Source organism: Bos grunniens, chromosome 4, assembly GCF_055505025.1.
Source record: "Bos grunniens cultivar Pamir isolate PY7600 chromosome 4, Bosgru_T2T1.0, whole genome shotgun sequence".
NCBI classification, from domain to species: Eukaryota; Metazoa; Chordata; class Mammalia; order Artiodactyla; family Bovidae; genus Bos; species Bos grunniens.
In genome coordinates this window covers 68703052-68718893 of record NC_141168.1, presented here as the reverse complement: position 1 = coordinate 68718893, position 15842 = coordinate 68703052, and the positions used below count along the sequence as shown (strand labels likewise).

At 33.2% G+C, this 15842-nt stretch overlaps 1 protein-coding gene across 1 annotated transcript in view; it reads right to left on the bottom strand.

The window, feature by feature from the left end:
* Nucleotides 1–960: 960 nt before the first annotated feature.
* CAPZA2 (capping actin protein of muscle Z-line subunit alpha 2) overlaps nucleotides 961–15842 on the bottom strand; it is a 55813-nt gene continuing 40931 nt past the window's right edge. The window contains exons 5-10 of the mRNA XM_086396782.1: nucleotides 12995–13201; nucleotides 11474–11553; nucleotides 8172–8250; nucleotides 5562–5633; nucleotides 2842–2904; nucleotides 961–1900 (exon numbers count right to left, since the gene is read on the bottom strand). Coding sequence (XP_086252908.1) covers nucleotides 1760–1900; nucleotides 2842–2904; nucleotides 5562–5633; nucleotides 8172–8250; nucleotides 11474–11553; nucleotides 12995–13201 — 642 coding nt within the window. The 3' untranslated portion in view covers nucleotides 961–1759. The remainder of the gene's footprint in view (nucleotides 1901–2841; nucleotides 2905–5561; nucleotides 5634–8171; nucleotides 8251–11473; nucleotides 11554–12994; nucleotides 13202–15842) is intronic.

The following is a 15842-nucleotide window of genomic DNA, read 5'->3' as shown; positions in this document are numbered from 1 at the left end:
AAAGACTAAGTCTATTACACAACTATTATTTCAGACTGTGCTCTATTTTGATAAATATTACCTTTTACATGCACATCACCTCAGAAACAATTACATATATTTTTAACATAGCATTCTAGGCCATAAAACACAGTCAAAATAATTAACCTTCAGTGCATGACAAACCCATGATAGCCCAGTTAACATAATTAAGCTAATCAATTAAAGATTCACCTAATGCTTAGTTCAGAATGATTATTAGACTTCTGAAAATGTGTTTTAAAAAAGGGAATAGATAATTAACACTAATGATTCATTTTCTTCTGGAACCTCAATATGAGAAAACTTGTATTTTAAAGCTAGAAAAAACGATCTAACCAAAAGTGTCATAATTTTATATATGTTTATATTCTCAATGCTTTCAAAGCCCAACTGTGATTTTTTTAAAAAGAAATTAAACAACATGCTTTCATTGAGAGAATTTTTTAAATCTATACAAGTCAAGCTAATGAAATATTTTATTGTACATAATAAAAGTGGTGTTTTTAAAAAAAAACATTTCCAGGCCCAGACATCCGCAGGAATATGTGAGGAAAGGATTCCACTGGCGTATAATAAGCAATAACTGAATTGAATGAAACCACAAATCCACCCTCCCTATAGTAAATACTAACAATCACCACAGGCTTGAAATTCCTGTAGCATCAGTAAATGTATTTTTTAAAATATTAAAAACATGCTTAGGAGGATGCACAGGAGGACGGGAAAATTCAGACTTCACTGCACACCATATGTATTCCCAGCTTCTCTAATTCACAACCAGTAAAGAATCACAAACATCCAAAGAAGTATTTTAAAATAGTATATGATTCACTGGTAAGTGATTTTTATATTCAAATAAATAGGAAAATTTTCATTTTAATGTCACACTGAATTTCAGTACTTTTCACTCCAAGAAAAAAATAAACTGAGACATGGTCATGAGTTTAGGATTATATATATTACAATTTGCCTTATAATACATTTGTGGCTTTATGATAAAAATAACTCAGGGACATATGGAATCCAAGCTAATTTGCATAACTGTCACAAGAAAAAAAAAGCATTAAATGCATTTCTGAAATAAGAATTTTCATTTAATTCAGAATCTCAAAACAGCATTAGACCTTGGCCTTGTTTAAAAAAGTTCAGTTAAACACTAAGCTAGCTAAATAACCGTCTTGAAGGTTTAAACACAACTGATAATAGAAAATGCTTTCCCTCTAATCTCAATCTTACATAAATGAAAGAGGTGAGGGGGGAAAGGTAGACAATTTCTTTAGCAGCATATATGGCTAAATCCATCAACCACCTTATACTAGAATGTCCATTATTGACCCCATTAAAAAGGACTGGGCAAAGAGCAACAGTTACCCACTTCATAGACCAAAAGACAACAACTTTAGGGTTACGGTAAGTAAAACATTTTTGAAACACTTCAAAAACTTTTGACATTAAACTAGAGGAATCATGTCTTCATTGTAAGAAAGAAAGACACAACAGAAAGTAAAAGACATTTAAACTAAACTGATTTTCAGTCTTCTCTGAATAAAAGAAATTTAAAAAAAAATGGTTGATTAGCTAAGCTTTGTGCTCTAACCAAACTAATTAATTACAGTGATTTTAAATGGCAACAGCCCTCTGACTGGGTAGCTTGACAGTTTTGAATACTTTTGCAATGATTTTTTTTTTTTTTTTAAACGCAAAGACACTAAAATGATCTGGTCATGCAATGTTCATCTTATGCATTCTGCATCTCTTTTCCAATCTTGTAACTAAGGATCTTGTTCCAATCAATCTTAGTGCGTGTAACTGGCAACTGCCGACGTAAGGCTTTGAAAGTAGTGTCTGACATCGTCTGGTAATTCTCACTGATGGCAGTCTAGGAAAAACAGCAGTTAAAAGTTTAAAGAAATAAAAGGAATAGAACAATGTATAAAACACATAGATATTTTAGGAAACACCTTTATTTAAGCAGCTTGTTTCATTGTTTTTAAAAAGTCAAGTAAAAATCCCAAAATGGTTTTAAAAGCTATTTAAAAGCAGCTAAAAGAAAGCTTATAATCATTTTGAATAATTAAATTTAATAAAATGAAATTATAAATTAGATTTATTTTCTGTGTGTTCTTGTTTTGGATCTATTTTATTATTTCTCTCAGAACAATTTCACAAATACTATTTGCGAGGAGTGGAAACATGTCCAATACATAAATGCTTAAATTCAAGAATGCAATTTAGAAGCTGATAAAGAATGTATTATAAAAAGCAGAGTATAAAATGAACTATGATCTAAGCAGATCACATATAATCTAACTGTTCTGGGAAACACCTCCTATATTAGAATTTCTGCTGCTACTGCTAAGTCACCTCAGTTGTGTCCGACTATGTGCGACCCCATAGACGGCAGCCGAGCAGGCTGCCCCATCCCTGGGATTCTCCAGGCAAGAACACTGGAGTGGGTTGCCATTGCCTTCTCCAATGCATGAAAGTGAAAAGTGAAAGTGAAGTCGCTCAGTCGTGTCCAACTCTTAGCGGCCCCATGGACTGTAGCCTACCAGGCTGCTCCGTCCATGGGATTTTCCTAGTCAGAAACAAAATAGCCATATAAAATCTTGGTCTACTTTGACCAGTACTCAGAAATTACAGTTGGCTAAAACTTAGTTTTTACTACATTTTCACAAGTCTGCTCTTGAATTAAAATGAAAAAAAACTATCTTATTATAGTGAAATGATGAAAAAGTTCAAGCTTATAACTGAAATTAAAATTTCAGTGCCAATATTTATAAGCAAACATAGATTATATAATATTTTTGAAACTCATACCTGGTATTCATTTTCTGCAGCCTCTACAATCTTTATAAATTCTTTTGCTGTTTGCACCTCATTCTGAATGAAAAACAAAATTGAAAGAAAATAAAACAGTAACTTAAAACTACATCACTATTACTTTTAAATAGGCATGTCAATAGATGTCTGGTTAATGATTTGTTACAATTTAAACACAGGTGGAAATTATGACAAAGGGAAAATACTATAAGATCAACTATTCTAAATTCCAGGAGAACTAGGCAAAAACATTTTAAGTCTATATAATGAGTGTGTTTAATGTTCCCTGGTTAAAGAAAGTGAAATCTTAGTAATATGTGCTGATGAAAAATTCAATTATAATACTTACAAACATGTCAATAGATAATCATTATAGATAAGTTAGTCACAGATTTCTAATTAATGACTGTATGCCAAATACTTACTGAACAATATTCACCACCATAATGATACATTTAAAAAATATTACCAATTAGAAACAGCATATTTTAAGGTGAATTTTTAGTGTTTAAGTATTTTCTGGAAATTTTTTTAAACATTTCAATATAATGTGTCCTTGCATTATTTCTAATAGTAAATGCTAATGGAAAGTGAGACTTTTTAAATAAATAAATGTTAACAAAATCATCTAATATCTTTATATATATTTATACAACGGGCACATTTTTTTCTATCCAAAAACAATAAAACAAATGAAAATCCTCTAAGATGAAGTGAAAAGGTAATTTCTAAAACAAGCAGCATAAACTGGCATACTAGTCAAGTTTAATTACTACAACCAGATCTTACACAACTCCAGTCTATAATTTTGCAGACAAATCTCTCTTAGGAATAATTTTTACTCAATGTCAAATTACTCAAAGAAGACAGTACTAAGTACCCTACTACAAAAGTAACTTTACATATATACTCATGACACAGAACTATATTGAGACTGCCTTATAGAAAATCAGACATCAGTAATAACCTTTCTTGGCAAATCTTGCAAGAATACTACTTAGCAAGAAATCAGAAATCACCTTAGTGCTAACGAAAAACTGAAAGAAACAAAAACAAAAGCAAAGAAAAAAGAAAGAAAACCCCCAAAGAAAATCCCACAGTTTTCATTTCTTTTCAGGTAGAATCTGGCCTAATACAGTCTCACATGTTTCTTAATACTAAATGCTTTCTTAAAATTAAACTTAAAAAAATTTGTAAATTTTTGAGTATTAGTAGTTGATGTTTATGATATACTAATGGTTTTAAGTATACAACACAAATGTTTATCAGAAATGTTATTATTAATGTATTATTAATACCCTTGGGAGAAAAAAATTCCACAAAGACACAGTTGTATCTGCAATGAAAAGAATGTGTGAAAGAACTTTGCAAGAAAAAAAAAAGTTCAAAATTTCTAGAATTTGTAAGCTGAACTTTAGAAAAACTTCATTAAATAATAATCCAAATAGAGGGGAAAAAAATACAACAGGGCTTAAAAGTTAAGTATAGGATCACAGATCTTAGTTTAAGAGCTAAAACCATAAAATTCTTAGAAGAAAACACTGGAGTAAATCTTCATGATCCTGGGTTAGGTGATGGTTTCTATTAATATTCCAAAAGCACAAGTAACAAAAGAAAAACAAACTGAACCACATCAAAACCAGTTACTTCTGTTTTGCAAATGATACTACCAAGAAAGTGAAAAGACAGACAGAATTTGTATCTGTAAATCATATATCTGACATATGACTTGTATCAGGATATGTAAGCAACAATTACAAAAAAAAAAAATACAAATAACTAATCAAAAAATAGACAAAAGACCTGAAAAGACATTTTTCCAAAGAAGCTATTCAAATGACCAATAAATACACAAAAATAGGCCCAATATTATTATCCATCAGGAAAAAATAAATAAAAATCACAATAAGGTACGATCAATACTAACTAGGATAGCTATATCAAAACAGCCAAGTTTTGGTGAGGATGTGGAGAAACTGCAACTGATAGGAAGTAAAACAGTTCAGTCACTTTGGAAGCAGTCTGGCAGTTCTTCAAATGGCTTGACCAACCTAAAGCCACCACCCAGTATATACTGAAGAGAAATTAAAACAATTTCTACACAAAAAATGGTACATGAAAGTTCATAGCACAAAAAGTGAAAAACAAAACCCATGTCCATCAACTGATAAATATATAATGGTATATGGGTTATTATTTGGCAATAAAAAGGACAGAAATACTGACACATCTCTCACAGGGTGAACCTTGAAAATATCATGCTAGGTAAAAAAGCCTATCACAAAAAAACACATATTGTAGGATTCCATTTATATAAAATGTCCAGAATAGGAAAATCCATAGAGTCAGAAAGTAGATTCATAGTGGTTTAGGGTTGAGAGGGGCTTGGGGGAAGGGCTGGTAGGAGGGAGGGTTTTTGGAGGATGAAAATGTTGTAAAAAAGACTGTGGTGACTGTTGTATAACCCTGTTAATATACTACAAATAAATAAATTTTATACTTTAAATGGGTGAACTAAATGGTGAAATATATCTCTTTAAACAAAGCTGCTTAAAAAAAAGTTAGGTACCAATTTCCAAGTACTTACCATCTTTTCTCTATCTGAAAACACTTAAATTTGAAGCAGAAATACTACTTTAAATGTTAATTCCAAAACTGTTATGGTTTGATAGAAGTATTAGGTTGTTTTAACTTTTATTTTGGAAATAATTACTTACAGACACTGTTAGGGAATCTTGTATATCTTTATGACTCACTAGTTGAACATTACCATCTTCATAATAATGAACCTATTAGAAAAAGAAATTACAGAGACCACATTTCAGGAGTTATCAAGATCCGCATGGCTTCAACAATCACACCAATGCAGATGACTACCGATTTCAGCTCTAACCCAGTCTTCTCTGCTGAGCTCTTGACCCTTTAAACTTCAGTGAGCATCTTACTGCCTTCAGGCTAGTGAGGAACTAGGCAGCAATTCCTGCAGTTACTCAGGCAAGCCCTCCAATGACTGGATTGCAGGACATTTTACCTCACAGATGCTCTACCAGTATCTAAATGCAAGATTTCCAAAATTGAACTCACAATGCTCTCTCCCAACACCAGTCATCTTCTTTGTATTTCCACTAAGGCAATGGCATCCCACTCCGGTACTCTTGCCTGGAAAATCCCATGGACGGAGGAGCCTGGTAGGCTGCAGTCCATGGGGTCGCTAAGAGTCGGACACGACTGAGCGACTTCACTTTTCACTTTCATGCATTGGAGAAGGCAATGGCAACCCACTCCAGTGTTCTTGCCTGGAGAATCCCAGGGACAGCGGAGCCTAGTGGGCTGCCATCTATGGGGTTGCACAGAGTTGGACACGACTGAAGCGACTTAGCAGCAACAGCAGCATTTAACTCCTCAAATCCAAAGACATGAATTTATTCAATAAACAGTAATTAAATATAGATGACTGCTACTACAGGAGGTTACAGAAACATAAAGCTTTTTAAAAGACAATCCCTGACCTCATATTTCAACACAACACAGTAACAGGTATGTACAAAATACATTAGCAATACTCCAAACTCTCTCTGAAACTTAAAAAAGGACTTCAGAAAAGAGGTGACATTGTTTTGGGGTTTAGTAAAATGAGTATAACAGACTAGGGAAGATGAAGCAACTAAGCTTAGAGAAGAGTAGACTTTAGAAAGGCCTACAGGTACCTAGGACTGGCATGTGTGAGTTTGAGGAGGAAGAGGAGTGGCTGATAGAATACACAGGTAGGGGACAAGTCAACAGTAGGCCTTGTATGCTATGCAGTATTGTCTGGAGTATCTAATAGGTGAATGTACCACTAAAATGGTTTCAAGTGGCAAGTAACATATCCAGATTTAAAATTTTTTTAAATCATCTTTCTGATGGCAATGTAAAAAAATAGATTGTGTGCATTAATTGCTCAGTCGTGTCTGACTCTGCGACCCCATGGACTGCAGCCCGCCAAGCTCCTCTGTCCATGGCATTCTCCAGGCAGGACTACTGGAGTGGGTTGCCATTTCCTTCTCCAGGCGATCTTCCCAATCCAGGGACTGAACTCAGGTCTCCTGCATTGCAGGCAGATTCTTTACCACCTAAGCCACCAGAGAAGCTCTAAAATGGATTAGGAGATGACAAAGGCTCCAGCAAATCAACAAAATAATGTAAACATTATATGCTAGGCATCATGTTAAGTGCTGAAGATAGCACCAGACAATCCTTATTCTTAACAAGCTTTAGCCCAACAGGGGCACCATCTCAGAAATTATGCAGGTGAGAGCTACTGAGGTCTGACTGAAGGAAAGAATAATGTCAACAATAACAGGTAACATTCATTAACACTTTATGTCTGGCTCTGTTCTAACCACTTTGCCCATATTAACTCATTTTCAAACAACTGTATGAGCTATTTCATTATTGCTATTTTTCTTCCTTTTTTTTTTCTTAGCTGATGAGGAAATAAAAGCTTAAATGACTTCCTGATGTTACTCAACTGATAGAGCTGGGATTCAAACTCAGGCAATCTGGTTTCAGAATCCATGTTCATAACTTCTATTCTCTAGCCCTTAAGGGACAGTCACATCAAGACATAAATGTAACAGGACATAAGACTAGAAATAACATATTCTGGAGTCAAATGATAGAGCAGTGTGTTTCATCCAACTTTATTCCTTTATGGCTCTTAGCACAATACCTTTCATGATAGTTTTGTGATATAATAAATGTTACTGAATAAATAAGTGAACCAAGAAGAGACCAGTCAGTATTTCTCTGTAACTTATTTAATAATATTTATATTCAAATCCTCTTAGTTATCAGATTTCTTCTACATAAACATTTGAGCTTACATTGAGTCAGTTCTAGTGGGTTTCACATAAGCGAAATATGAGTACAGAAGATACTTAAGATATATGTAACATACATGTATTAATATATATACTTATACATCTACACACACACATATATTAATATTATATTTCATTCAACCACCCCAATTTAAAAGAACAGCACAACTCAACTCAGAAGATGCTTGGATGAACAAACTGTATGAAGAGCAGACCAAATGATAGCATCTAATTTTAGCTATGATTTTAGAATCCGTCAACTACCCCTGCAGATTTTTGATGACTAGGGAATGAACTGCAAAGTTATTTAAAAGATAAAATCAGCACTACTTTTTTCCCCCATTACCTCTCAACAAAGATCTGGGAAAGAAATAGCTACTGAGTACTATGAAAATATAAACATATGAATTAGTTGCTTCTCTGCTCAGAATTATCTAGACATCAGCAAACTAATTTATTTCATACCTGAATTTTCAAGATGCCAACCACCTGAGTGGTTGAAGGAGTGATTGTAAACTTCCACTCTGACCTCCAACGACCATTCCTTAAAAATAAAAACAGCAGCTGTAAATAAGGTAGGGAAAATAATTTGAATAAAATTTAAATTATTTAAATTCCAAACTTAAATTTACGCTACATAATGAGAATGTGGGGGATGGATGATGTATATTCATTTTTTTAATCACTGAAATACTCAAAAGAATCAAGAAGTTAAGTTTAGTTATGAACTACATTTAATTTAATCTTCGCCTTACTGATAAGGATCTACATAATGGATGCAATTTCAGAATTCTAAGGCTTAAAATACAGTTCAAAACTACATCAATTTTCTCAATTATGCCTTAATTAAGAAAAAACTGAATAAATATTCAGATTATCAAGGGCTTTCACAAGTTTACCATCCACTGAATGATACTAAGTACCATAGTTTTAAAAGAATGGATGGCAGTACAACATTCTTAGGGAGATTTTGATATTTGGAAAGAGAAGGGTTATAAGCATCAGATTTTTTTTCTTTCCTAATTTTAGATTTAGTTTCCAAATAAAAGGTACAACATCGTCCTCCTAGATTTCAAAATGATTTTTGGTATAAAAATTGGTACAGATTAATGGTAGGAAACTGTGACATTACAAATAAGCAACAAGCATGTTATTTATTTTTGTCTCTCAGATAACGGATTTTATTTTTTCCTGACAGCTTTTTCATAGCAACTTCTTTGCTTTCAACTTCTATTTGCTCTTTGCATGCTAAAGATGTATCCTGATATGTAAACTTATCAGTTTTTTTTTTTTTTTTTAAACAATATGTAAATAGTCACAGAGCTAATGGTTCACTATACTGGCTTTGCTACAGAATTATTTCTGGGTTCCCTTCAATAGTCTTGCAATCTGACCAATCACAAAAACCTACAGTATGATAGTACTCTCAAACCTAAAATCAACACTTACTTGAGAAGTACTATAATTAGAACAAAGCATATGTTCTACAAAATAAAAGAAAACTTTGTAACATGTTCTGATTTTGAGTGACTCAATTCAGTCATTTTGGAAAAAGAACTTAGATCTATTCATTTTTATTTCACAATTCCAAAAGAGGTTATTCCTTTTATCTAGGTATTAGTATCAACAACTAGTGAGGTCTAAGCATACACAATTCTGATTTATAATAGCAATATGCACATATCACCACTGATTGTGAAAAGGAAAAAAAAGGAATTCCAAATCAAGCAATGGTACCACTTTGAGAGCTGTTTCAAAAGATCCTTCCAAAGGCATTACTATATAGTAACAGTATATTGCAATGTGTAGACAGTACCTTTCATCAATGGAGTGAAGTCAAGATTTCTTAGCCTTTGATTATAGTCTTCCCTTCTCTTCTATTAATGCTTTAATTACAAATGTGAATTTATTCAACAACCATTTATTAAGCCCCCAATACTGCTGGACATCAGCAAAACAGTAGAGACCAAGAAAAGAATGTCTCTAGTGAAATCTAAGAAATGTCCATGACTAGAATATTTTGATTTTTATTCTATCTGTATCTGATGTGAACTGAAGTAATATCATTGTACCAAAATATTTAGATTTTAGTGAGGATATTGCAATATGTGATGTCTAGTACTTTGGAATGTCATATAAAATTATCTTTTCCAAAAAGTGGAAGTGATTTTAGCTTCAATAATATAATGTTCACAGCAGTTTAGAAAACAATTTAGATATGTGAAGTGAAACATATACGCTGACACAAACTATTTCTGAAAACAGTAAATTTACTGTATTTATAAACTAGTAACTTTACTATAACATCTCTCAATATATTTTAAACTAAAACTAAGTAATGAGTCCAAATCTCAACAAGATTGATTTCATTGTAAGTATCCTGGCACAAACAGCATAAATTAATAGCAATTTTGTGAAGATTTATTTCTTAAGATACTGGTAAATCAATGTGACAAGTTTTTAGGCCTAAAATGGACAAAATACATTTATATTAAGGCCATACAAGTAAGTTAATACAACAGAACTTTTAGGAAACTTCAGCTTGTCAAGAAGGCATATATCTACAAATTGAATGGATTTTCCTTTAGTGATAAGGGATCTGCTTTCCTCCAAATGTTCCTGTAACCTTACATTTATTTCTGTGATGGTTAAGCAGTAGAGCAACCTTGGACCATAGATAAAACTAGTCCACAGGGGTTACTGATACATGCTATTTAACATACCACTAACCAACTCAGCTAACAAGTCAAAGACTAAAATATTTCAGGTAAATATTATAACCATACTTAATCTGAAGGGCTTAGCATGTAGTATCAAAAAATGGGGATAAAAGTAAAGATTTCATTCAATTCTGAACTTACAAAGTCTTGGAGAGCCACAGAATTTTATAATAGGAGAGATCTCAGAAATAGGATCGTCTAAGAATAAAAAGGCCCAACAACTTGATTAATAAAGGTCTAACATGAATAGGACTTCCTGGTGGCTCAGACGGTAAAGCGTCTGCCGATAATGCAGGAGACCCAGGTTTGATCCCTGGGTCGGGAAGATCCTCTGAAGAAGGAAATGGCAACACACTCCAGTATTCTTGCCTGGGAAATCTTATGGACGGAGGTGCCTGGTAGGCTACAGTCCATGGAGTTGCAAAGAGTCGGACTTGACTAACTTCACTTTCACTTTCAAGATGAGTAGGGAAAACCAGTATTTTGGAGAGCTGGACTTTTACAAGGCATAATCAAATGATTTGTACAAAAATTATAAGGCATGATTGTAATTTGCCTCACTGTACAAAACATGTCATTATTTCCTCATATAGGCCAACCAAACATAAAACAATCCATATGAAAACATCTACTTCAGAGTCATTAAAGTTCACACATAAAAATGATCATCCTTCATTTTATTAAGTATCTCTGTCTTCTTCCCCAATGTTAAGTCTCATTCAGCAACAACCCCTTCTCAGAATGAACATATAGGTCTGCCAACTGGTCTGCTCATAGGCACACATGTTCCCTTAGAATGCTGCTTGCTAGTCTAAAAAATACTCCTCCCTCTCCCACCTTTTTTTCACTGTCAACAGATTTACTGCTACCTTTAAATGGTTGGGTGGATTATAGAGCAGGTATTTCTCTCATATCAAAAGGCTGAAGTTTCATACTGTACTGTTCTTCGTCAATCATACACAAACAAGGTATAGGCTCAATCAATAAAGCAAGAACTACAAAGAATATAAGCAATGTAATAATTCCCCAAAACAAAATTTAACTTACCAAAAGTTTTTTGCTTGAAACTGATGGCTTTCTATGCATGCAATAATGGTTTGCTGTCCATCTATTTTTTTACCATATACCTTATTGGTAAAGAAAATAAACACAAGAGTGAATTTAGGGCCACAGAATGTCCAATTTTAAATATCTACAAAATATTGAAAACTGTATAGAATTGTGGCAAGAACTATAAAAGAATACAAAGTAGGTCATCACTCCAACATAGTAGCTAGGAAAACAAGTACTTATACATCGAATCACAGATTCTTAGTGAATCATAAAATAGTTCACAATTGATGAAGTACAACTTATTGGGAAAAAACTAACTGTACTCTCATATGTTCAAAAACATTTCACAATCTCGGGGTTGTCATTTCTCTAGACATTTAAAATAAAAAAGTACTGAAACAGAAGTGAGAAAGTTATTTTACTTATAACTGAGAAAGTTCACTAAGAGAATGCCTGTAATGGGTTGATGTTTTAATATTTCATCTCTTGCCAACTGTTTTAAAAGTAATGAATAATTTGTGTCTTTCCATCCCCTGGGGACAAGTGAGGACTCTTAACCATACTACCTTATCCTTGAGCTATTCTTCCAAAAGAATCCTAGTCAACACGCTTGTAACTGAAAGAACCTGTATGGTATTTCAGGTCATGGTGCTATACTTTTCAAATAATTACTGAGACTTAGATACTTAAGAGAACCATATGAATTTCTGTCCTAACCCAGCATCTTCTAAGAGTGAAATGGGGTGGCTATTGTTATAATAACAAAGTTGGGACAGAAGGTATAAACCAAGATGTACAGTCTTCTTAGATTGGTAGGCAGAGGCCAGGTTCACAGAACCTTGAAAGACATGTCCAGAAGTCTGGACTCTTTCCAAAGTGCAATGCAAAATCCTTGAAGAATTTTAAGCAGGAGATTTTTATAATTTGATTTGCATTTCAGAAGATCACTGGTTATGGAGAAGATCATGGAAGCACAAATGCAGGGGACTAAAAAGAATACTAGGTACAATTTTATGAAAGAAAAAAAAGTACTTCTACTTTCTATCATATTTTATCCTGAAAATAAAAACTAGGTTAAATCTATGAAAAAAAAACACATTAAAAATATAAGAAATTTGGTTATAAAGCACACAAGGAGAAGATTTCACTTCCAGTAATTTTATTTGTTTAAGATCTTGTAATTTAATGAAAAGAAGTCTGCTGTAAACTGATGGAGATGAGTCATGAACATGAGATTAAAGAATCTCATCATATCATGTTCCTCTAACCAATGTATGAGAAATTACTACTTGGATTTAATTCAAGGTACAACCATTTTCCCATTTTTAATGATTACAATAGATTTACTATCTAAAGTTTCTTTAGAAAACTAGTAAACATTCTCAGAAGTATTTACTTCAAAAAAATAGTTACTAAATGTCTATTCTGTAAGTTACTATAAATTTCAAGATATTACGAAAACACTTGTCATATTTACATAGGACAAAAGAGAAAAGTGCACACTGGGTGACTCACAGTGCAGACTCCATTTGGATAATGTTCTTTTACATAAGCTCGTAGAGCAGTTTCTACTGAAGTTCTCCATGATTCAATTGCATTTTCTGCTTCATATGGTCTTGGATCAGTTGCTTCCTTTCTTAAGTGATCAAATTTGAAAGAGATTCTGTTTTTTGGATCCAAAAACTTTCCATTTCCCAGGTCACCATGTTCTGTTATCAGTACCTTCGATGATGCAAAGAATTGTGGGAAAAAAAAAATTTTTTTTTTAATAGTACTTAAATACTGTCATACTAATATACATTCCTTAAGCTTTTTCTTTACAACTATAAAATAATTCTACTCCAAGCAATTGACCTAATCATATGGCATAACTAAAATACTTCAAATGATTAGACTATAAAGACAGTGAGGGTGGTCTTATTCAGTTTACATCAGTGGATCTCATTTTCTCCCAGTGTAACACCCAGCTACCCAGATGGGGGAAAAACTTCATCTTCTAACATCCTGCTGGAGTCAGGTTTGGTTTGGTTTTGGAGACCTACAAACAGGTTACTATTATCAGTCTCCAGTTCCTCAATACTAAGGAAACGGTAATAATCTTTAATGAGGCTACAAAGGAATGATTTTAATCCAGTTAGAATTCTCTTCAGTGTGTCTTACATTACTCGTGGGGCCACAATTTCACCTACTGTTAAGTGCCTGCTGCTTGTTTTTAGTAAGCTAATCATGACAGTTCTTTTCAATTGACTTCTGAATTAAAAAAAAAAAGTAATTTCTTCATTTATGTATATATTTCTTCATATATGCATAAATTTGATATTTTATACTTTGTTTTTAAAAATTTCACTTTCTTTCCCATGCAACTCTCCCAATATTTGACTCCATACCTATATCAGGACTCCCCCATCCCTCTGAAGTAAATTATGCAAATATAGGAGGTACCCTTTTAAATTTTTTCTAGTCACGTTATTCTATAGATACACATAAATACATACACATACATACATCGAGGGGTTTTATTTGGTCACTGTTCTTTGAAAATGGAATGAAAATGCACACATACTTTTCTGCATGGGGTTCTTTTCAACACCAATGCCTTATAGAAATCCTTCAAAGTCAACTGGTAAACTGCTCACCATTCTTTTAAATGGTTGCATACTATTCCTTGATACGGATACAACATAATTTATTCTGCCATTCCACTATGCTGGACCATCTTTTTATTTCCAGGTTGTTTTCTTTTTTGGGGGGAGGATCAAGCACATTAAAAATGTTGAAGTATTATAGGATATATATTCTAACATGCTAATGTTTCTATTTCCACTGGATGCTTCTGTTTCTCTTAGATTCTCAGCAGTGAGAACAGTAGGTAAAGTTTGTATATTTTTAATTTTTAACACATAATTAGATTGCTTTCTGAAAATGGCTGTGATAATCTACATTTCTAAGAACAATAAATGAGATGTTTCCCTTCATATTATCACCATCAACAAGCACAGAGTTCTTATCTTCAGTCTGATGAGCATAAAATATATCTCATTACTTTAATTATATTTCTCTGGCTAAGTCTAAATATCTCCAAGTTTGTGGACCAATTTTTCTTCAGTCAAATACCTTTTAATATTTTTCATCTGAGTGGTTTTTTCTTATTAACTTGTAAGTTTCCTTTATTTACGGTGATTTGTTTTATTCTACAGTTAAAATAATTGATATGCAGCAAAATGCCCATCTTTTCTTTTACAGTTTCTGGGTTTCCAGTCTTAAGATGGTTTCCCTTGCCCTTAAACTACACATGTAGATGCTTTCCTCCAAAAATTCTAGTCATTTTACAAATTTTTAATCCACTTGATGTTCATTTGTATACACTGTATGTGACAGAGGACCGGCTTAACTACATGGTATACATAGTTGATAGAAATCAGTTGTACCGAATACCCTTTATTATATACCTGTCCAAATTATAACCTTGTCACGTATAAAAATATTCATATAATTCTGAACTTGATATGCTGCTCTCCTGAACTGTTTGTCTATACAATATCACTCTGATACGACTTTACACTGGCTGTAAAGCATATTCTGCTACCAAACAATACAACTGTCTCTCGCCACTTTAAAAACCATTTTTCTAAGTGTTTTTTCATATAAAGTTTGTGAAAATTTTGACCAATGAAAAAAACTATCAGGATTTGAATCAAATTGCATTAAATTCATATTTTAGTTTTTATATAATTTAACTTTCTGCTTTAAAATAGAATTCACTATGCTTTTCCATTTGCTCAGAAACTATTTTATGTTTTTCAAGAAGATATCCATCACTTTCTTCACAATCCCATGCACTTCCTGTTAAGGTTTATGTTCAGTATTTGTTGTTTGGTCACTAAGTCATGTCTGACTCTTTGCAACCCCATGGACTGTAGCCCACAAGGCCTCTCTATCCATGGGACTCCCCAGTCAAGAATACTGGAGTGGGTTATTTCCTCCTCCAGGGGATCTTCCCAACTCAGGGATCAAACCCATGTCTCCTGAATTGGTAGGCAGATTCTTTACCGCTCAGCCACCAGTGAAGCCCCGTGTTCAGTATTACCACTATTTAAAATGAAACCTCTCCCCCTTCAATTATTTCTAGTGTAAAGTCCCTACTTGCCACAATAGGGGAAAGTTAATGCATTTTATATACTTACCTTAAATTCAGCCATCTCACAAAATTCTTTTAAGTCTAATAGGTTCTTTTGGTTGGGAGGTTAATTTATGGGAGTTTCTCACTACTTCTAAATACAAAAATCATGTCACCTAGGAGTTGTCTCTGCTTCAAAAGCTTTAAGAGTTCTCATTCTCTTGTCTTATTTGCGACCCTCCCATT